At 41.7% G+C, this 21957-nt stretch overlaps 2 protein-coding genes, 1 long non-coding RNA gene and 1 pseudogene across 4 annotated transcripts; 2 read left to right on the top strand and 2 right to left on the bottom strand.

The window, feature by feature from the left end:
• Window positions 1-923: 923 nt before the first annotated feature.
• LOC116392127 (ubinuclein-1-like) lies at window positions 924-8013 on the top strand. 2 transcript variants are annotated; one of them, XM_031863305.1, is made up of 14 exons: window positions 924-1173; window positions 1849-1926; window positions 2120-2212; window positions 2483-2617; window positions 2795-2895; window positions 3010-3601; window positions 3739-3809; window positions 4440-4569; window positions 4662-4786; window positions 5304-5423; window positions 5859-6002; window positions 6129-6179; window positions 6586-7214; window positions 7674-8013. In XM_031863305.1, the coding sequence occupies exons 1-13, from the start codon at window positions 940-942 to the stop codon at window positions 7193-7195; spliced, it is 2484 nt and encodes an 827-aa protein (XP_031719165.1). In that variant the 5' UTR covers window positions 924-939; the 3' UTR covers window positions 7196-7214; window positions 7674-8013. The 2 variants fall into 2 exon arrangements, with proteins under 2 accessions (XP_031719165.1, XP_031719164.1); XM_031863304.1 differs by having other exon boundaries at window positions 7671-8013.
• Window positions 8014-8849: 836 nt separating this feature from the next.
• Window positions 8850-13700, bottom strand: LOC116391947 (neural cell adhesion molecule 1-like). The gene is made up of 7 exons (XM_031862976.1): window positions 13646-13700; window positions 12057-12114; window positions 11539-11614; window positions 10974-11112; window positions 10552-10887; window positions 9595-9825; window positions 8850-9400 (listed from the first exon to the last, which is right to left on the bottom strand). Exons 1-7 carry the CDS (start codon window positions 13698-13700, stop codon window positions 9330-9332), a joined length of 966 nt encoding a protein of 321 aa, XP_031718836.1. The 3' UTR covers window positions 8850-9329.
• Window positions 13701-15625: 1925 nt separating this feature from the next.
• LOC116392128 (tripartite motif-containing protein 16-like) lies at window positions 15626-17610 on the bottom strand (annotated as a pseudogene).
• A 2773-nt stretch (window positions 17611-20383) lies between these two features.
• On the top strand, window positions 20384-21957 carry LOC116392176 (uncharacterized). Its single transcript, XR_004213315.1, has 3 exons — window positions 20384-20429; window positions 21584-21673; window positions 21908-21957. It is a non-coding gene; the product is annotated as an uncharacterized LOC116392176 (long non-coding RNA).

The raw sequence follows: 21957 nt of genomic DNA, 5'->3' as shown, positions 1-21957 counted from the left end.
AAAATAAATAAGGGAGTGCTTTAAAGTTCTGGACTAAGAGGAGTGTAGCCTAAAGAAAACATATCAAATGTTTCTTTTTCATATCTGCACTTTGTATTAGAATGACGCTGCACAGACTGTTCATAGAAATATGTTTCAACATTTTTTTGGGGAAAGGGGTTTATTTGCTCATCTTTGTAGCAACATATTATGAACTGCCGGTTAGCTTAGCTTTGCTAAAGGACTGGAAACAAAGGGAATGTAATTATTGGCTCTGTTCAAATGTAAAAAAAACAAAAAACAAAAAACCTGCCGGCACATATAGCTCATGTTATATCTAGTTTGTTTAATTGAAACGCAAATCGAAGTGTAAAGAAACGACATTTCGCGATTTTTAGTGGGTTATTTATGTGACAGAGTATTCTCAGCTCTACGCGGTTGCCGGAAGCGAAGACTTTAGGAAGCTAAGGCCAAGAGAAAGTCTGCCTCATAACAATGTGTTGTTGGGTTCTTTTCTCTCTCTTCGGTTTTTGTTTAAACAAAACGAGATTCAAATTATTTGTGAGTGTTAGAGGTTCAGGTAGGTGGATTTTGGTTAAGGGTCACATGCTAGCTGTTTCACATTTCCTGTGTTTAAGTGCTAAAATAAGCTAAATCAAACTGGAAGGATGAAGGAAAGTAACCAAAACAATTAAATGTGTTTTATTAATGTAAATAACAACCTTACAACTTATTAAAGATAAGAATAAACTACTATCCTTTGGCGATATTTAACATATATCAGAGCTAAGCCTGTATAACTGACATATCAAGTTTTCAACGGTGTCCAGAGTAGGTGTGACGCAGCTGAGCACGTGCGTGCTCAACGACGTGACTCGAGCACACCTGCATCTATTTCTACTTAATTTGGCCCTTGAAGCGTCGTTCAAACACACACCGGGGAGCCTGCGGTCAGCTGTGATGGCTGAGTCTCGGAGGGTTCAGTTGACTACGTTGTCCTGTGATTATGGACCTTCGTCCTCTGGCGGACCGGCCTCGGACCAGAAGCCTCCGTCAGGTGACCTGCAGGAGGAGAAAGACGGCGGTTCAGGTGGAGCCGCCGACACCGGCACAGTCCGGCTGGAGGTCGCGTTATTTGAGGCCGATGAGAGGAGCTTTCCGGAGTTCAGCTACAGTCAGCTCGTTGACAACAAGGTGGGATTTTTATCCGAATTTTAAAAAGTTAATTGATGGTTTTAACGGCCTGGGCTGCAATTCAATAATCTGGCTTCAACAAAAAATAACTAAATCAATCCACAGGTCAATCTCACATCTTGAATTAACAAAATAAAATACAATGAAGGGGTCATGACTGGACTTGTATTAATAAAGGTTTTCAATAATTTACAAACAATTGTGGGTTACAGCTGTAAAAGACCCCTTGCTGTTTTATATTTAAATTTTTGTTTATGTCAGATCAATATCATGATTGATAATAATGCAAATACCTTCTGATAGGACATTTTAAGACTCTTATGATTGGTGTTTGACTATTTACTGAGTGATTCTCACTTACTTAAAATGCCATATGCTGTTTTAGTCCTTTAAAAAAAAAAAAAAAAAAAAAATCCTTTTGCAATACTTACTGTATTAGAAAATGCAATATTACTTTTATTATTTTGCCTTTTCTGTTGAGTTGTTTTGCACCAGCTGCCTTTTCCTCTAAAAACCTTCTAATCAGAATGATTGGAGACTCTGCACCAATGAGTGTGTACACGGTCACCTTTGTTCTTGTGACTCTCTGACAATCTGTCCGAGATTATATGCTAAGCTAAATGTGCGACATTATGACACAGAACTGTTTTTTATTATTGTTTTAATGGTTTTTAGATGAGCAGATTTAAAGAGGAAGAAAAGAGGGACAACGATGAGGTTGCTACTATTTCAAAGAAGTTGGAAAAGAAATATGTGAGTACTTTATTTATTTTTGCAAACCTGCATTATTGGTAAATATAATGAAGACTGGGGTCCTGTTTTGAAACTGTTGCGTTAGTTTGAAGTGGACTACCGACTATCTGTCTGAGTAAACTCAAACTGAACTCAAATCAGAATGATGTAATTTACAAACAGCACAACAGTATTTTGCATCCTCTCTTTGCAGGGTGGTAAACCTAAGGAGGACCGCATTCAGGACTTGATTGATATCGGATTCGGTTATGATGAAGAGGATTCTTTCATTGACAACTCTGAGGCTGTGAGTCACACATTTGAAACCTCCATAGTGTATTTTCTATATCTGCATCTTTGAAGACAGTTTTGATATATCTAGGCCTTTTGTTTTTACTATAATTAGGATTTCTGGCTCATAAATGTGTTGGCTCTGTTCATATTTGTTCCCAATTTGGACGTTTAGAGGTCCGTCAATCTGTCTCGACCTCTTCTGTGCCGTATTCATTTTAATCCTTCTAATTGACTAAATCTATTTGAATGAAATTATAACATTATTTCTGGCTGGTCTCTGTAGTACGACGAATTTGTGCCGGCTTCCATCACAACCAAATTAGGTGGATTCTATGTAAATATGGGCATGCTGCACTTCCGCCCGGCTTCTGAGACTGAGGACCTCGCAACCGAAGAGGAAACACTCGAGCCCTCAGAAGTAAGAAGTGCATCTCGGAATAAAACAAAAACATGGAAAAGCATTGAAATGGATGTTTTGTTGTTCTCTGGGAACAGATTTCAGTTTAAGAAGACATTTTTAAATGCTGTTTCATAAGTGACTGTTTTGCCAAAACTGTTCTTTGTACTAAAGTTTCCAACACATTCAAATTTTTAGAAAAGTAGCGTCAATGGAGGACGGGGTAAGCCGAAGAGGAAGAAGAAGAAGCGGTGCAGAGAAGGTGGAGCGATCATAACAAATGTGGATCCCAACTCAAGGTGAGGCTGACCACAGGTGTTTCCACTCTTCTATAGAGCCAGTTAGACTTTTGATCCTCGAACATTTCAATTTGATCAGATTCTCTCATAGGCGTAACGTGTTTTATCTTGCAGCATGTTGTCTGAAATCGGACCGGACGACGAGATGAGGAAGAAAAAGAAGAGACAGGCTGCCGGCACATTGAGCGTCACCAGCATGTTGAAGAAGTTTCAAAGGGAGAAGGAGAAGGAGCGTCAGAAGAAGGAGAAAGCAAATCAGAAGAGTGCTGCCATCATGGCCGCCATCACCATCCCTCTGTGTCCGGCAGACGCCGGCGGGGGCGGAGGGTCGGGGTTGACTGACCCGCTCCTCAGTTTAATCGGCTCAACCAATGACCACGCCCTTATCCAAGCGGCCAACGCGGTGGATTTCGATATCGATTTAGACTCTTTGTTAGACGTCACCGAACAGACTTCGTCACCTAATATGGCGCCACAACCTGCGACTGAGACGCAGCTGTTCAGGTCCAAAGCGGACGATCCGACCCGGCCTGATGCCGCCCCTCAAGTCCAACCTCCAAACCCGGAGACCAACTTGCAGCTCAAGCCTCAATCGGAGCAAATCCAGCCCTCGTCACAAAGCAGCTCTACCTCAACTCATCAGTGCGTCCCGCTGCCAGAGGGACTTCCCCCACGACTGGAAGACAGCGTACGAAGACTCATGGCGGTAAGAGATGCGTTTTGTTACTTGTGTATGCTGAAGCCAAGACGCCTCTGTGTGCTTGTGTTTGACAGATCAGTTGTAGTTGGACAAGTGCACGGATGGATGGATGGATGCACGCATGACGTACACTCATTTTTCAGGTTGCCAAGACGTCTGAGGGAGAGTCGAAGCTCAAGTTCTTCACTCCGGAAATCAACTCGGTCCTGCTAGAGTGAGTTATGGAACAACACAGATGAAGCAAATACTCAGAATCCAGTTGTGAATGTCAAAACATTGCTGCTGTTCAGACTGATCTAAGGTTCAGAGGTCAAGATTTCTGCTAATTGTGTGCGTCACCTACCGTTTTATATTTTTAGCCACGCTAGCAATGTGGCTGCTGTGAAGGCGATGTCCATCTGACAATATCTTAGCTACTGGATTGCCATGTGGTACAAACAGTCATGTCTCCCTGAGGATGAATTATGAATAATTTTAATGATTGCTTAACCTTTTGATTTAATGCCCTCCATCAGGTCAGAATTCCAACGTGTCCAATACTGTGGTTTGTGAACACGTACCTGCAAAACTAATAACATTCCTATCAGTCGTTTGCACTTTGTGTTTTGTGTGATAATCCACAGACCTTGATGTGAGCAGTTTATTTTCTGTCTACCGAACTACACCCGCCCAGTGTATCGCCACGCAGAAGGAAGCGTACATCTCGTGGACGAGAGGCCCGTGTGCTCACAAATCAGACCATCTCTAGCTTATAACCATGCTGTGACTCGTGTATATTCTTTGCTTTCGCTGTCCATTGTAATATCAAACACGGTTTCAGCTCTCTCCCCGTTTCTTGATCCAGTATCGAGGTGCAGTGTCGGGAGCAGGGCGTCCAGCTGCGCTCCAAGGTGTACACGCACCTGTCGTCATTCCTGCCCTGCAGCAGAGACACGCTCCTCAAACGCGTAAAGAAACTGTTTCTCGCGCACACGGTGAGCTTGTTGAATGTTTGTCACGGGTCGTACGGGTTGTTCAAGGTTTCTGTCTGCGTGTGACTCGCTTCTTGAATATTGACGCTGACAAGGAGGAGCCCCCAGATGTGGACGATCCCATGCAGAAACTGAAGGAGGCCATCGGCAGAGCTATGCCCCAGCAGATGGCGTGTTTCAACCAAAACTGCCAAGTGTATGAGCAGGTCAAGGCTTTAAAGTGAGTTCATCTTGTGTAATAGGTATGGAAACATATCATAAATAATGAATACAATAAATGTAGGGAGTTCTTTTCCAGAAGTCTATTCTTTCATACTGATTGACGTGACGTTAAAGGTGTAGAGATGCTGACTTGAAATGGCCAAAAACAAGTGATGGAATACCTGCTATAAATCTATACATAACCGACCAACAGACGATCCACATAAGGTGGCTGTAAATGCATTCAGTTCAGATCTTTTACTAGCTATATGTAACATCTACTGATCTTGCTTCAATCAAAGCTGTTACACCCTCTCAAGGCGTTTATTTTATAGATCTTATTAGAATCATCGGTGACGTTTGAAATGTCAAAGCCTATTTGTTTCCCTATAAACATTTCTGTGCAGCTAATAGCCAAGAATTGCTGTATCCATAATTTGCATATCTGTCTCTCTTCAAATAGGGTTTGTGCTCATTGGAGATGTATATATCTTTTATTTTTCTATCATCTTGGATTCTCCTTATGTCCATGTCAGGGCCACAGAGGAGGAGAAAGAAGGGAAGGTGAATGTTGGCCCAGAGGACAATGTGGAGGAGAAAGGTGGGAGAAGAGGAGGCGGTCCTAAGAAGTCGTTCAAATGGAACGAAGAGATCAGGTCAGATATGATAAAGATCCTTTGAAATGTTGGTTAAAGGAATACTTCACCCACAAAACGACCGTTTGTATATCAATTACTCGTCGCATGTTACCTGGAATTCATGAAGAAATAGTTCCTCTTGCATGCTTCCACGGTGAACGGACTAAATCCTTATTGAATTGAAGTAAATGGAAGCCGCATTAACAGCAAAAGTATTCCAAGACATCGGCTCACAAACTCACAACTTGTGCAGTAAAACTCATATCATTTAAATCACTGCACGAGTTGAGTTTGTAAATGGATGTTTTGATATAATTTTGCTGTTGAAGGCAATTGACCTCAATCCAAGACTGTTTTTTTTTTTTTTTTTTTTTTGTTTTTAAGTAACATGCTTAAGTGCACATTATGCCGTGTTTACTTTCTGCCTATTTGATCACATTTTCTCTCCTACAGGGGGAGCTTGTGTGAGGTGTTAAAGGTGAGAATGGAGAGGTATAAGAAGGAAGGGACAGGGAGTCAGGAGACTGAGCACCACCTGAAGACCATGTTGGACAATGAGGTCCAACCGCTCTGGCCAAAGGGGTGGATGCAATCCCGGTATGTGACACTGGTGCAACTTCACACCGTCGGTTGTAAAACCCAGATTTTTCTGGGTTTTAAAAAAGGTACCCCTGTACTGATTGTACATGCAGACACGTCCTTACTCAACATTTGTTTCTTCAGGGTGCTGATCAGGGAGAGCAGGAAAATGTTGAGCCTCTTTACATCATTACCGTGAGTACAATGAGGAGTTAAGCTCCACCTACAATTTTATTTTTTTATTTTTTTTGTGTGTGAATTCCTAGAACAACGTATCCTTAAACCACGGTTTGTATGAAATCTTACGAAAAGTTAATCATTTCCGTACGTTTTCCTGCGAAAGCCAGCAACACGTGAATTTCTGTCTTCACAGGAAACTACTCAGTTGGCTTTAGGCCACATAACTACTTAGTTAGATTTAGGAAAAGATGGTTGTTTGGGTTCAAATAACTACGGCAGTGCCGCGAAAACATCGACTTCTCTTTTAACACAGAGAATAAAAGATCACTGGTAGTTGTGTATACTTCCTCATTTGTTAATTTTCTTTTTTTCAAAGGATGTCCAAAAACAAATCTCCTTGATGTCTCACTTGTGTTTTTAGAGTAAAGAGGGCTCGGCCTGAGAAGAAGCAGCCGTCTGTCGGTGGCCCCCGCGCTACGTCGGACGGCTGCAGCGTTCTCCAGGGGCCTCCGCCACTGAGAGGACTCGCCCAAGAGGCAGCCGACGTCATTATCGTGAGCTCAAATAGCAGCAACTCTACGTCGCTCGGCACTGAGAAGAAGGAAGCCGCTGACTTGAAAAGGGTTGAGAGTGCAACGGGCGAGGTGGCAGTGGATGCTGGTTCCTCTACACTCGCGAAGGCGGACAAACCTCCGGTCGACATCACATCTGCTCCAAATCGGTCACTTCTGGATCTCCTCGCCGATCAAGCGCTGGCTCGGGAGCAACCTTTCTCCGTTTCCCAGGAGCTCATAGCAGCAGCTGTTGCGAAATACAAACGTTCAGTTCAGCACTGGAGCTTTGGGGTGGACACCAAAAGTCCTCCTTTTCTTTCTCCTCCTCCTCCTCCTCCTCCTCAGTCCAGCCCAGTCGGCTTCCCAATGAGTGGGGTGTGTCATGTTGTTTTGCCCAATTTGCTGCAGGTTGCCAGGCACATGGATGCCAGCCATGTGCAGATCATCTCTGATGACGAGGACATTACTACCCAATGACGGTGCAGATTTACACACGGTACGTTTTATTCATTTATATTTTGTAGTTGAAACTTGGGTGATCTTACAGTTATTCACTTCGTTGGTTTAGTGTTGCACCTCCATAAAGATGTTCAAATGAATCGATTCCAAGCGAAGCGGCAGATGTCCTGACTTTACGTCCATGCAGATCTAACAAAAACCCATTTACCTGCTTACATTAGATTTGGTTGAAAGCTCATGAAAAAGCCAGTCAGTAAATCCTGATTTTTCTACATTTCTATTGTACAATTTTGTAATAAAAGCATGAATCTGACTTGCAGCTGAATTACCATCAATGGTATTTTTCTTTTTTAAGATGATGCAACGCAACAATCAAAGCAGCTGAAGGATGCATCTTTTTACTTTGGTGCCAAAGTGCAACCCAAAGATTTAGTTTTGTGCTTTTGAACATAGATAATAAGTCTTGTATGTATTGTTGTTTTGTTTCTGGCAGCAGTTTCCTTGGCGTTGGACTGGACACAGGAGTTACGATACCAGAATCGGCTGTGGAAATGAGCTAATGAGCTAATATTAATTTGTCAAGTTGTGGTTCTCTGCCAAAGATGTGATGTCATGTCCTCTCTGTTTGGATGAGTGTGTCATCTGAGAGAAAAGAGTTAATTCTTGTGGTTTTGACCCATGAAGGGAGAAGTGGTACGTATACCAATGAACTGAGGACTCACTCATTATGTTTCTCATCAAACAGTGAGAAACATCGGAAGAGTCACCTGTGATAACGAGCCTTTTGCTGACTTGTATTTGTGAATGATTTACTTTAAATAAATATTAAAAGCTTACATGTTGTGTAGCCATGTTTTTTTTTTTTTTATTTCTTTACGAGACGGCGCAACTGAGCCATCCTGATCTTTAAGTTTAAGTGTGAACCATTCTTTGAACAATGTGTGATTGGTTGATAAAAATGAATTCAAAGTAATAATGGGCTTAGAGTGGTAGAAATCCACAAGCCTGATCATAGAATAAGTCTGTCAGACATGGTGTAATTATAAACACTACTTTATGCATCAACACCTCTGTTGAATAAATTGTAAGCATAACTTTAAAAGTCTACAAAAAAAACCACACCTACTTATGCAGCACTATTCACGCGCTGATATATTTATGCTTGTTTATTTACTTTGCTGGTTATTTTATTTTTTACTTCATTTGCAATATCAATATTCTATGTGCAATAACGTGACTCCAACCAGTCCGTTTACTATTTAGTTTTTTCACCGTTTTATTTATTATATCTTGTTTGTTTACTGATGTCTCTTGTTGTACGGCCTCCTTCACTGCAGATGTCCCCGCTGTGGGAGTAAAGGAGCATCTTATCTCAAAAGATCTTATTAACTCCGTCATTCAGCGTTTGGAGAATGTTTCTCCTTTTTGTCTTTCCACCATTTTCTCCTCTGCTTTAGAAACTCTTCAGTCCTCCTCCCTTCACCTGAAGAGTTCTCTGAAGGGATAATATGCTTTCTGAATAACCTCTATTTACCAGGATCTTGTCTCAACTGTAATAATTATCTAATATTTTGTCGGGAGCAACTCTTTGTTTTAGTAAGCTCCATGAATGCGGCCCCAGGTGCTTTGCAATGTTTAAAAAAAAAATTGTAGACGCCTTACTTTGGTGTTTCTTTATACTACAGAAAATTGAACATATGTACACAGGATGGAGACTGAAACATGGTTTGGCAAAGGATGCAAACAGTCCATAAACATCCTCTGGCAAGGGAGGCGGACCGATAACAGCATGGTCGTTGATCATTACATTGTACGTGACTGTTGATTTCTTTCTAGAGCAGCTTTCAGTCTGGAAGATATGAAAGTGAAGTTTTGTGCAGATTACAGAGAGGCCAGTTTATTAACCTACTGTAAGAACATGTACCTGGGCAGAAGCTCCCAAAAAGAGAACTTCATCTGCTTCTAATGGGACCTGAGATGTTGAAAATGAAGTTGCAAAATAAGACGCTAATATGAAACGGAGCCATTTGTACAAATGAAGAGGGACACAAAACGACGAGTCGTCCCTGACGGACGTTTCTCACAGCGGGAGCCGCTCATCCAGAAAGCGTGGAAAGAAGAATCTCAGGTCACGTTGACTTGTTTTGAGGCTTTACAACCAGTTAATCATCTGAATCAGCAAGACGGCCAACAGGAAATGTTCATTACAGCTGTTTGTAGTTCCTGGAGAGAGGAAGAGACAAATTAATTCAACCAATACAGGAATTCTTACTTATTTATACTCAAATCCTCTTTTGATCATGCAAGATAACGGCGCAAAGCAACATTTCTCAGAAATTCAGGAAGGAAGACAAGTTTAAACATTCGTTATTAGAACTGCTATAAAGAACAATGGGACTGATGACATATAGACGTACCACTGCCAGGAAGGACCTCCACCTCCACTGTGAAGTTTTTCTGTCCGAGACGTCCTTCTGCAGAGGCTGTGTATCTCCCAGCATCCTTTCTGCTTGAGTGAGTGGGCAGGACAACCGCCTGTCCATCTCTGAACCATGTGACTAACGGCTGAGGGTTTCCTCTCACCTCGCAGCTGAGACTCTCTCCCTCTCTCACCTGCAGCTTTGTAGGACACACCAGCTGTGGCCCAACTGAGAGAAAAGACAAGTCAGAACGAGGGAGGGAAAGACGGTTGATCGAAAAGCAAGATGGATGTATGTTTCACAGAAGAAATTAGGTGAGAGGACGTGGGATATTAAAAAGATGAAAAGACTTCTTAAAGATGTAAAGAGAAACCGGAGTTGATGTAGTTTTTCCAACTGTTTTTTGTCATGAGGTTTTGCACCGCGAAAAAACATCAACCAATCACATTGTGTGGAACGGAAATATTAAAAGTGTACACTATAGTGTATAACAACACAGAGGCTCTGCAATCCGAACGTAGATGGCAAATTACTCCTTTCAACCTTGACAAAGGCAGTGCATACCAGATCCACTTTCTTCCGTTACCTTTCACAATAAAAGCCCTAGGTATACACATGTGTAACTATTTACAAGCAAAACGTGAAGTCACTAGGAGCGTTTTTGCAAAATGTAAACTCAATAAACTAGCTCACAGTAGCTGAAACTAAACAATGTACCTCATACTCTGCCAGACGCTGCTCTGGGTCAATAGGATCTCGGTAATTGGTCATTTGGCTACACAAATCTATTCAAACATTTTAATAAATAAGTGTTGCAACTGTCGCAGATTTGCATTGCTGCCGGTGTGAATAGTTTTGATGCAAAGTATTTTGCGTTTTTGTGTCCTTTATTCGTCACACCCCGCGGTGTGTAAAAGCCTTTAGAGGTAAAAAAAAAAAATGATACAAACTCACAGTACACAGTGGTGGTGATGTTTCGTGACGTCACCACTGGAGGGCGCTGTGGTCCATCAGGTCCCAGTTCTAGCTTTGCTTCACACCAGTACTGGACTCCATCGTCCTCTTTACTGAGGGTGATGTTTAAAGAGAAGATGTCAGTCAATGGTTTCTTCTCTGTGTCGTTGATGTTGGACTGTTGTTGACTCAGTACTGTCCGTCCTCTGTAGAAGGTCACAGTGAGGTTTTCAACAGGAGCCACGTCCTCTACTGTACACTGCAGAGTGTACTGCTGACCCTCAAACATCGGCCCAGTGGGGTCAACAAAGCTGATGGACACATTACGTGGAGGCTCTGTGGAGACAAATCAACATATAAAACCAAAGGAGGAAAAGGGATTATTTTTCTAACACGTCAGAAAGAGAAATGTCCTCACTCACTGTAGACTGTTAGAGGGAGATGAATGTCGCACTGCCCCCCCTGTTCAGATAGTGCGTAGCACGCAGGCCTGATGCTCCAGGCAGTCATCCTGTCAACACGCCAGACCAGAAACCGATCCATCGTGGGTTCAGGAGCTGCCTAGAGTTGCAGAAGATCACAAATCACAAAGCTATTAGGATTCTGTTCCAATGGTGGCTTCGATATAACGTTATGTGGGTCGGCCAGCTGGTCTCCTCCAGCATTCATAGCTACGAACAATAATGGCGCTCTTTTGTTGGACTTCTGTTCTAGTCATTAATTGTCAATAACACAAGAACAAAGTCAAAGACAAAGACAAAATTAACTAACTTTCCTTTAATAATCAGGTTTTTTATTCAGACGACATTAATTACAAAACTAAGAATGTTTTGAGAAGAAATAAGTTAACATTTTGCAATAACTGCTGTTTCTTACAGTAGTTTATTCTTGGGGACCCCAGTCTGTAGTCCTTGAATGTTAAACATGTCGGTAGGCTGAGGGTTAAGCTAACAGGGTTTTCAAGTCATATATTAGAGCATTAATTACCAGTGAGACTACCCAACCAAGAGGAGAGAAGCCAATCCTTGATACAGAGCAGTTCGCTGTGACTGGATCTCCGAACCTGTGACAGGAGAGTTGACAGTTGACATAAATTTACACAGCAACAGGGTAAGAGTACGCTTCTCAGTGAGGTCAGTGGTAACACAAATAAAAAATGAGTGCACGCTATCAAAGTATAGGAGCAAGCGTTTTTTAAGTTTGCTTGACTTTTAGTGTCGGCATTTGTGCACAATTGGGCAAAAGTCAAATTATTTCCATGTGTCTGCGTTGCTTGGCTTTTCTCCGTTTTCTTTAACACTTGTTTAAATGTGCATCGGCTTCCAAACAAGCGCAGATAAATGGCAGAGTTTTATAATGTGTCTCATTACTTTGGCGCAAACGTGTAAATCTCCTCCACCCCTGAGACTCCTTTGAAATGGAGGAAAGAAAGACACAGAACCCTTTTAACTTCTGAGCCACCGTACCTCACTGAAATAATCACCATGCTGTTCCCATGTACATACCTGACCACCAGGGTGGAGGGAGACAGCGTCAGAGGGCAGCCGACTTCTCCTGTTGTCTCTGAGTCACCGAGGGAAGGAGAGGGTGGAGATGGGGAGGTAACATGTGCCATGGAAGAGGTGGAGCAGGTGTGAAAATGGAAACAGGGGAGGTGAGGTCACGAGAGTGGTCAGGGAGAGGAAGAAAGACACAATAAGTCACTTTATGAATAAATATAGCTGTGGAGTGGAGGAGTTTCACTACAGACATGTTTAGAATAGACACTGCAGGAAAAGGTTATTTCTCTCAAAGAATACACATTTCATAATCTTTAATCATCTAAACTAAGTAGATATAAAATACATTGGAGCTGATCTGACTCTAAAAGGTATACAGTGTGTATATATATTTAAGTATCTGTCACGTTCATCACAGATAAGAATCTCTGCTTCTGTTCATGTTGTCTGTATGAACTCATTTCCCCCGTCTTTACACAATACAGGCAAGGGTCAATTGAATTTTGCCATCTCGTGAAATAATACTCCTATTTAGCAGATCTATTGTGAACCATTGTTTCGTGGCGCGCTGAATACACCCAGTGTGTTCCTCTGAGGAAGGAAGGACACCCTGCCCAAGTCAAAGAACTCGCTCCTCTTTTCTATGACCATTGTTCCACTGCACCCCGAGGTTGTTCTGCTGCCTATCAGATGACCTCACTCGCAGAAGCTCTCTGGAGTGGGCGTCGGCATATACCGGCCGTCAGAAATGTATTAGTCATGTTTCCCACATGCCAGTCTGCAAAATGAGTGGCACAAGGCAACTGCCAGGTTGCGTCTCTATCGACGGTCTCGTCTTCAGAGCCGATATAAAAGTCAAAAATCAAAGTGGAACTATTTTTCCAGCTCATATTTCAGTGATGGAAGAAGCACCGGGATCCATCACTGAGGTATCAGTAACAACATTACATCTGCATTCAAAATGTTCAAGTAAAAGCATTGGTAGCAAAAATATATTTTGAGTATTAAAAAAAGAAAGAACAGATGCTTTCAGAGGGTTATTAAAATGTTGGATTGTTATCATTGATGCATTAACATTTAACCAGCATTTAAATACTCTACTAATCTTTGAATCTACTTTATGAGGTCATCTGTTAATCATTTCATCATTCAATTAATTTTTGTGAAGATGCAAATACATCAAAATAAGTATATCACTTAGCGCCATATTGACATATACTGTACACGTACTACAGATTAAACGGTGATCCTCTCTACCTGGGGTTCCCAAACTCAACTACAGTGTTCCTACAAAGAATCTGAGCGACCACGAGTTAAGAGAGTGAAACAGAAGACCTCTTTAGTCCTCTGTAAATGTTTAAAAACGCCACAATCTGAGACGTAAAAATCACTGTTTGGTTGACCTGCTTGCACTTCAGTGATATTCACAACCTGTTGCAAGTGCATCGCTCACAGCAGAATTTACTGTGATGGATCACAAGCCCAAAAAAACATTAGTGTTTCAAAACTACCAGTCGGTATCATGCTCTCTGCGCTGACTGTTTCCACATTGAGCGTTTCGTCTCATTGAACCATCGAGCTGTCATTTCACTCACCTGAGCTGATCAGGCAACACAGCAGAAGCGCGATTGGCCGTCCAGATGCACACATCATTCAAATATATATCTCTCTCTCTATATATATATATGTATATATAATATATATAAATATAGTCACTGTCTGTGTGATGCTGGCAGTAACAGCCTGAGTCTTCTGAGAAAACATGGGGAACTTCAGGTTTTTATGTGAGCGTGGGTGTGTGTGCATGTGCTTTTTTTTTTCTTTTTTCTTTTGCTTGAGTGTGTCTGAAGCTGATGATCAGGCGATAGTTTTGCTTTGGCCTCTGAAACCCACCATGGGCGTTCTCTGTTAGCAAATCAAGAGAGGAAGGAAGGGAGGGTCAAGAATAATGCGGTGTATAGCGCTGCAGCACAGAGGGTACCAATGAGTGTGTGTGTGTGTGTGTGTGTGTGTGTGTGTGTGTGTGTGTGTGTGTGTGGTTACACACAGATGGGCTGCTGTAGGGGATTTTTAAAAAGCAAAACAGATGATTTCTCACTTCTAACATATTGCTAAAAATGACTCCAGTTTAAACCTTGTATCTATATTTTTCCATTTCGTATATCTCCTTAGAGCTGCTATGATCACTATTTTTATATTAGCAGTGGATAAGACGATTGTGTTTATGTGAAGGACGACTCAGATCCTTTACTTAAAGGGGTACTTTGGCGCCATCTAGCGGTGTGGTTGCAGATGGCAACCAGCTGAATAACCCTCCGCTGACTCCTCTCTTTCTGAGATTGCGGTAACTTGAGCCGCCGAGTGTAAAGCTGTGGTAGCGCCGTTGACCTCGTTCACAAGCCGTGTTTTTAAGTAAAAAGTAACGTCGTAGTGGAGAAAAAAAAGTATTTAAAGTAAGTCTGTCAAGATTGTACCTATAAGTACAGTATGTACTCACATCATCTTCGAGTTCATTGTTTGGTTTGTCTGGCCTGCAACTTTCCTGTTCTCCTCGTTCATATTGGCATTATAAAAACTCTGATAAACAGTACGCTACCTGCCCAGCAACAACCAGCAGACAGAGTATGATAATGTAGTTTATTTAAATGTCACTTATCAAAACGAGCAGACGTAAAAAAAAAACTAAGAACAGAATACGAGCTACTCACATATTTACAAATATAAATATATAGTATATATGTATATAATATATACATATATATTTATATTAATATATTTAAAAACAAATATAAATTTATCCTAACGTGGTCTAAAAACTACAAGTAGCCTACAGTTTGGATGTAACAGGATGTAACTGTTTCTGTGACTTCCTGTTTGTTCTTTGAAGACAGCTGGAAACTGTTGGACTCGTCATCGACCTCCTGCTGCTGCCGCCTGATCTCATCTCAAACCAGCCTGTTTGCTCAAAGTACTACACTGAAGTAGAGTTTTATGGTACTTGTACTAAACTTGTCATTTTCTTCTTCACTACTCTAAAGCCAACGTTGTACTTTGTATTCCACTGTAGTTACTTTTGAGATCAAGATTTTACACAACAAATACAAACACACTGCTGAGGATTGACGCGCTGGTTTCAAACCTTAAAAGAAATCAGCCGGGGCTCGTTATCATGTTTCAGATGTCCATGAGTTGTTAGCAGCTCCATCAATGAGACATTAACCCTCTAAACGTCTCGGACGGCCTCATTCTAATAACTGATTGAGGCTAAAACGATCCAATGTTTCATTAAAAACAGCAAAGATTATGTAACAATGTGAAGCAGAACTTTTCTCTCATCATATCATGGAACACTCAGATTTATCTTGTGAGGACAAAAAATATGTTTTCACGAAAACTGTAGACAAAGTGAGTTTGAACCTCCACTACATCCCTGGTTATCAGCATGAAGGCGCCCTCTTGTGTTGAGCTTCAGTTTTCACATTTCCCCTGTTAACCTGCTGTGATGTTCACTGCAGGAAGACGTGTAACAACTTCACTGAGTCTTTTGCAGCTTCAAACAACATCAGTAAAGAGACATTTACTGAGAACAAAATATCTTGGATGAATGAAGGTCTGGTGTTTTCTCTCTTAAGATTCATGCAGTGGAAGAGAAACAACAAAATAAAAGCATCAATACAAATATTCATCAAACATTTAGAGCTCAGAGAAGTTTAAATGTTCATGCAGAGAAATGTCAGTTCAGGTAAACAAACATCATCATGAGCAGTGATAGCCTCCATGGCTAAACAGACACAGGAAGGAGCTCCACCTAAAGACACTTCATCATAAAGATGAAGTCCAGCATAGAGAGGCTGAGTGAATGTGGTCTGGACTCTGTGGAGGAGAGTCATGGTTTCAGAGACGCTGTAGAAGGACAGAATACCTGCTCTGTGATCCAGGTACACTCCTACTCTGGAGAACTGAGGACTTGAGACGCGAGATCGGTCCATGTTGTACACAAATGCACATCCGTTATTGCCACAATGGAACACCCGAGATTTGTCATTCCATCCAAACATACATTCACCAACGTCCCCTTTTCTGCTGATATTCTTGTATGAGACTGCTACAAATACTCCTCTTCCTCCTCTCCACTCCACCTCCCAGTAACAACGTCCAGTCAGACTCTCTCTACTCATGACCTGATGACATCCAGTGAATCTGTCTGGGTGACGAGAATAAGACTGTTGTTGACTCATAGCTGTTGCTTTCTTGTTTCCATCAGATAATAACAGCAGTGTGTGTGTGCTGTGTTTGGATCCAGAGTGATTTCACCTGAATAGTTTAAGAACTCAGCTCTGGTCTTGGGCTCTGGTTGTTGCAGTGAAACATTCCCATTAGTCACCGTCAGTAAGATGTTTGTCCATTTGTCTCTCAGAACATCCTGTAGTTTATCTCTGACTTCTGACACAGCCTCTGTCAAGTCCTCAAGGTAGCTCAGAGGACTGATCTTGATGCTGGATGAGTCTGTAGACTCACTGAGTGGTGACAGTGAGGGGTAGTTGTGTAGGAACTGCTTGTGATCCTCTGTGTGTGAGAGCTTCTTCAGCTCAGTGTCGTTCCTCTTCAGCTCAGAGATCTCCTGCTCCAGCTTCTCCCGAAGCTCTTTGACTCGACTCACTTCAGTTCTCTGCTGGGATCTGACCTGCTGCTTCACATCGGAGCTTCTTTCCTCCATGAGACGGATCAGCGCAGTGAAGGTTTTCCTATTGTCCCCCACTGCTTTATCAACAGAGAGATTCATTTTCTCCTCCTCCTGTTGAAGCAGCTTCACATCTTTCTCTCTGTCCTGGATTCTCTGCTGGATGTTTAGTCGACTCACCTCCAGCTCTCTCTGCCTCTCAGTGCTTTCTGCTGCAGCTGAGACTGTGTCGTGGCCTTTGTGTTCACCCATTAAGCAGAGGTAACAGATACACTGCTCATCAGTACGACAGCACATCTTCATCACCTCATCGTGATGAGAGCAGATGTTCTCCTGGAGATTGTTGGAGGGGTCCACCAGCTTGTGTTTCCTTAATTGAGCTACATCGTAATGAGGCTGAAGGTGTTTCTCACAGTAAGAGACCAGACCAACCAGACAGGACTTGAAGGCTTTCAGTTTCCTCCCAGTGCAGACATCACAGGCCACATCTTCAGGTCCAGCATAGCAGTGATCAGCAGCAGCAGCTTGGAGTCCAGTCTTCTTCAGTTCCTCCACTAAATCTGCTAACATGGTGTTTTTCACCAGGACAGGCCTCGGTGTGAAGGTCTGCCTACACTGAGGGCAGCTGTGGAGTTTCTTCTTATCCCAGTGGGTTTTAATACAGTTCATGCAGTAGCTGTGTCCACAGGGAATAGTCACCGGATCCTTCAGTAGATCCAGACAGATGCAACAGGAGAAAGTCTCCAAGTCCAGATGAACTCCATTCATTTTCTTCTCCTCGTGTGAGTTTCACTCAACAGAAACAGAAGTCTGTGATTCGAACAAAAGTCAAACTGTTCTTTTTGTCCCGTTTGAGCTGCTGCTCCTTCACCTGCTCCTTTATACTGATCTCCCAAACTTGCATGTTGGTGAAAAGGAGGAGGAGTGAAGCACGACGTTACACCATTGGTCGGTCGAGTTGGAGCTCCCCCTCTCCTCATTGGCTGTTGCTGTTTCAAAACGTATAGGCCGCGTGCAAGGAAGAGATGTTTTGAAATGTTTGCTGTCTTCATAACAGTGCATGAAATGTGCTAAAGATGATTGTTATTAGGATATAGAATTAAACTATGAAACTATGAACGATACATACTGAGTCCAGAGGATACACTTTTTAAAGTAGCGAGTTGTGGAGTTCAGAGAAGAAGTAAACTGTGAAGTTGTCTATAATGTAGGTTTCTCTTTGTCCTATAAGCCTCTTCATAACTTTCTATCCACTGAAGGGCATCCTAGATGGCACTTCATCATCTTTAATTTACAGTAGAGTCCAGCTAGAGTTTTGCAGCATCGTCTAATATTGATCTACTTGTTTGGTGTGGCATTTTTTCTATCTCAAACCCCATAATGGATAAATATTTGTTTTTAAATACACAAATATTCAAATACAAACCTTGGCTCACACAGCTGAGGTTGAACACAGAAGAACGATTCAGGAGGACAAGTACAGGTTTAGCGAGACGGTGAGAGAAACCAAACGACTGTACTCTGAGCAACTCCAACACCAGTTCTCAGTGAACGACTCTGCTTCTGTCTGAAAAGGTCTCAGATTGATCACCAGCTGCAAACCTAAAGCTCCTCACTCCACTAACGACTTGCACATGTCCAATGACCTGATTGAATCCTACTGTGTTTGTGAAAGACAAAGGGACAGTCCTCACAACAACGAGGACTCTCTCCATCCTGGAGAGGGACGTTGACAAGCTGTTCAAGAGAAGCCACTGTAGACTACCTGCTCAGCAGCAAACAGATGCTAATGCAGAAGGACAAGAATGAACCAGATCAGCTGATTCTGCAGTTTGTTGTTGATTGATATAAAGTGATGAATCTCTAGTGTTGATATACTTTACTTTTTTCTTTTTTCTCATACTTTCAGCTACAGACACCCGCATATAGAGACATGATTACCGCACTAGTTGCAGCTCTGACACTTGCTTTCCCGCCAAAAATCAACATGTCAAAAATAACATCATGCAAGCAAAAGCCTGGTAAAACTGTAGCAGACTATTACGCCAGACTCCATGTTATTTTCAACGAGCACAGCGGTCTTCAGGAGCCTGCAGCCAGAGGAGATGCAGCGGGCAACTGGGAGTGCCACCTCAAACAGTGCTTCCTGGATGGACTGTTGCCACCCATCTCTGCAGCAGTGAAATTAACTTGTGTTGGTTATGAAGAAGCCCGCCTTACTGAACTTGTCAGACATGCTAATCATGCAGAAAAACAAGCAGCTGATGACAAACAGAAGAAAACTGAGGCCAAAGAAAAGCAGATGCACTTGGCTCAACTGACCATGGTCCAGGCGGTCCAGAGCATGGTCATGGGCCAACCACAACAACAACAGAACCAAGGGGGTTCAGGTTTCTACAGAAGAGGCAGAGGACAAGGAGGAAGAGGTCGTGGTTTCCAATCGCAGGGGGAAGACGAGTGCTACATCTGCCAATAAAAAGGACATTGGGCAATTGACTGTCCACAAAATGATGACAGTAGTCACCAGTACACCTGCTTGCGACACCAGAGAGGGGGGTGAGAAACACACACACACACACACACACACACACTCATGGCATTATTTCTCTTTCCCACAGCATGTGTAAAAGTTGTAATCCTTTAGAGGAACAGCTGGTTCCTTAGTCAATGAAAAGTTAGAGACAAATACAGAGAGAATACGCTGAATTGATTTTGCTGAAAAAATGCGGACCATGAATACTATCAAAAATGTGTATTGATATAATAAATACCGTCAACATTAAGACTGAAGCGGTAGCCAGTATTCTCTATGTCCCAACACATTTTAAAGTGTTGATCCTGAGATTTAAGTACAGCTCCATCACGTCTGCAGGTGCTTGTCATCTCCACCTGGTGTCAGCAGGTGGAGCCACATTGATGTGACAACAGGTTTGTGTGCTTCTGCATCTGTGGTGCAAACCTGCAGGAAGATGAGGACAGAAAGAGCCTCAACAAGTGTGACAACATATCTATCATATATTCATTTTTTTGATTTTTTTAGTGGAACTTATGTGAAACATCTTCTGGATGATGTGATTGATCAAATAAATCCAGTTGAATATCTGGAAAGGAGTGATGTGAAACTGAATTTGTGACATTTCCTTCTTTATGATGTAATTACAGTGTGACTGTCTAACTTTTACACAGATGTTCCTGATGAAATAGTTTCAGATGATTATCAATTATTGCAACCTGCTACATCTGACATGTTCTCTCTACGCTTTAGTGCAGCCATTGTTATGTAATCAGATTGCTGTTATACTAACCCAGACGGACTCTTGTTATCTTGGAGTTATTAGTTTGTTTCTTTGCTTACTTATTTATTTATTGCAAGACAAAAGACAAAACATGAACAGAACGAAATGAGGAAGACTTAAACAGTGAATACAGAGCAGTTATCACATTTTATTAGGGAAAGAGAAAAGAAGATGTTCATTCTATATCAATAAAAATAAAGTTGCAAACCAAAAGAACCAACAGGAAAGAGTCAAACACAAACTGCTGACTTAAGGATGGAAGATCTCTAAAATATTCCTGTGTGCTGTAATAAGATTTCCCTTTATTGCAGCCTCACATTCTTTAGAAACCGAAACTAAAGTTATATCCGTCATTCTGTGTGTTTTCTGTCGCTTGGTGTACTGCGGGTTGTCGGAGCCGCGGTGAGTCCTTTCCTATTAAAATGTTCATTCAATGATACTTTTGGTTCCGGCGCTGCTTCGCTGTTTGAGCACTTTGTAAAAATCAAACAGTTAAAGTTTCAGCAGAAGTTTGTAAAACCTGCCGGAACCAGTTTGTCGACACAATGTTGTAGCACGGACGGTGGTCGTCTGTTTTGGGTGTGTCGTTCTTTCTCAGGGGATGTCTAACGGTGTTTGTTTCATATTTATTAATGTAAATCCTTTATCATACTCATGTCTTCATTGTGGGAGTGTTGTTTTTAGGCCCGTTTGTTCCTTTTTTTCTGTTCAACAACGAGGTAAAGACCATAAACCCAAATCTCAGATCCTCGTGAGAATCCAATAATGTGAAGGATTTCCGGAAATGACTTTATACTAAAGCAGCCGTCATGAACGGTTTATGAGTCGGAACTCTTTCTTCAGCATGTAGCTCTATAAAGTGGCACTCTGCTGTTTTTACACGACCATCAGTGGACTCACCACCACATACTGTATATGAGAACAGTTATAACCCCGATGGATCAGGTGATTGCTAGATTAACGATGTGAACAGCTTGCATTGTGGGAAATGTAGGCTCCAGTGGTTTTGGAGCTCGAGGGACTGAAAGTCAGGGTATCTCGGCCCCAGTTAGGCCCCAAGTGATTTTCTAACATTTGCTGGTTTCCTGTTATAACAGCAGACAAGGACGCGCACAGACGTTTTGACGGGCTGTTGCTCTAACCTGAAAAAAAAGCTGTAAATAAAATATGTTTTCGTCATTGTTTGAATTATTAAGATCCATAAAAGTGTAAAATATATATGTACATTTAATAGATTTCAGTATATTTCAGAGCTTAGCTTGGACCTCTTTTGGATAATTTCCAGATGAATTATGAATTGTGATGTTAAAAATATAAGTAGTTGTTAATAAATAGTATTAGGTATAATTATTAGTTATCAAATATATTTATCTTAACAATGGTGGAATGTAACTATTTACTGACTTCAGCAATTATGTGCTAATCATATTTAAAATACGGTATAAAAGTTTTAGCCCGGCCTTGAACACATCCTGGACTCCAGACATATTAATGGAGATAAACTCGTGACCCTTTGTGAAAGGTTAACTCATGACTTCATTGTGTCCCTTTTCCAGCAGGTGTAAGTAGGCCAATAGTCCATTGGAGTGCTACCTGGTGAATTAAAGAGATCACTAAATACACTTCCCACATCCTGCCGATCAAAGGTTCTTGTTATTAATGTGTAAACCTGATCTGTATCAACATCATTAAATGATTTGTGTAATACGCTGCAGCCCTAGTCAAGAATATAATCTCCTTTAAACTAGGACAGATATGAGAGTATTATTAATCTTCTCATCTAACTTTTGGCAACAAAGCAAATAAGAGTATTATCAAATTATTCCTATTAACATTGAATGCTAATCTGGAAACGTATTTACCCTCTTCTACCTGCACAGTGAGCAGACATGTCGGTTCCACAAGTGCTACTTGAGACTGTGGACAATTT

This window comes from Anarrhichthys ocellatus, unplaced genomic scaffold (assembly GCF_004355925.1).
Source record: "Anarrhichthys ocellatus isolate YVR2014 unplaced genomic scaffold, GSC_Weel_1.0 scaffold28, whole genome shotgun sequence".
Lineage (NCBI taxonomy): Eukaryota > Metazoa > Chordata > Actinopteri > Perciformes > Anarhichadidae > Anarrhichthys > Anarrhichthys ocellatus.
The sequence above is the reverse complement of the archived record's forward strand: the minus strand, read 5'-3'. Positions and strand labels throughout refer to the sequence as shown.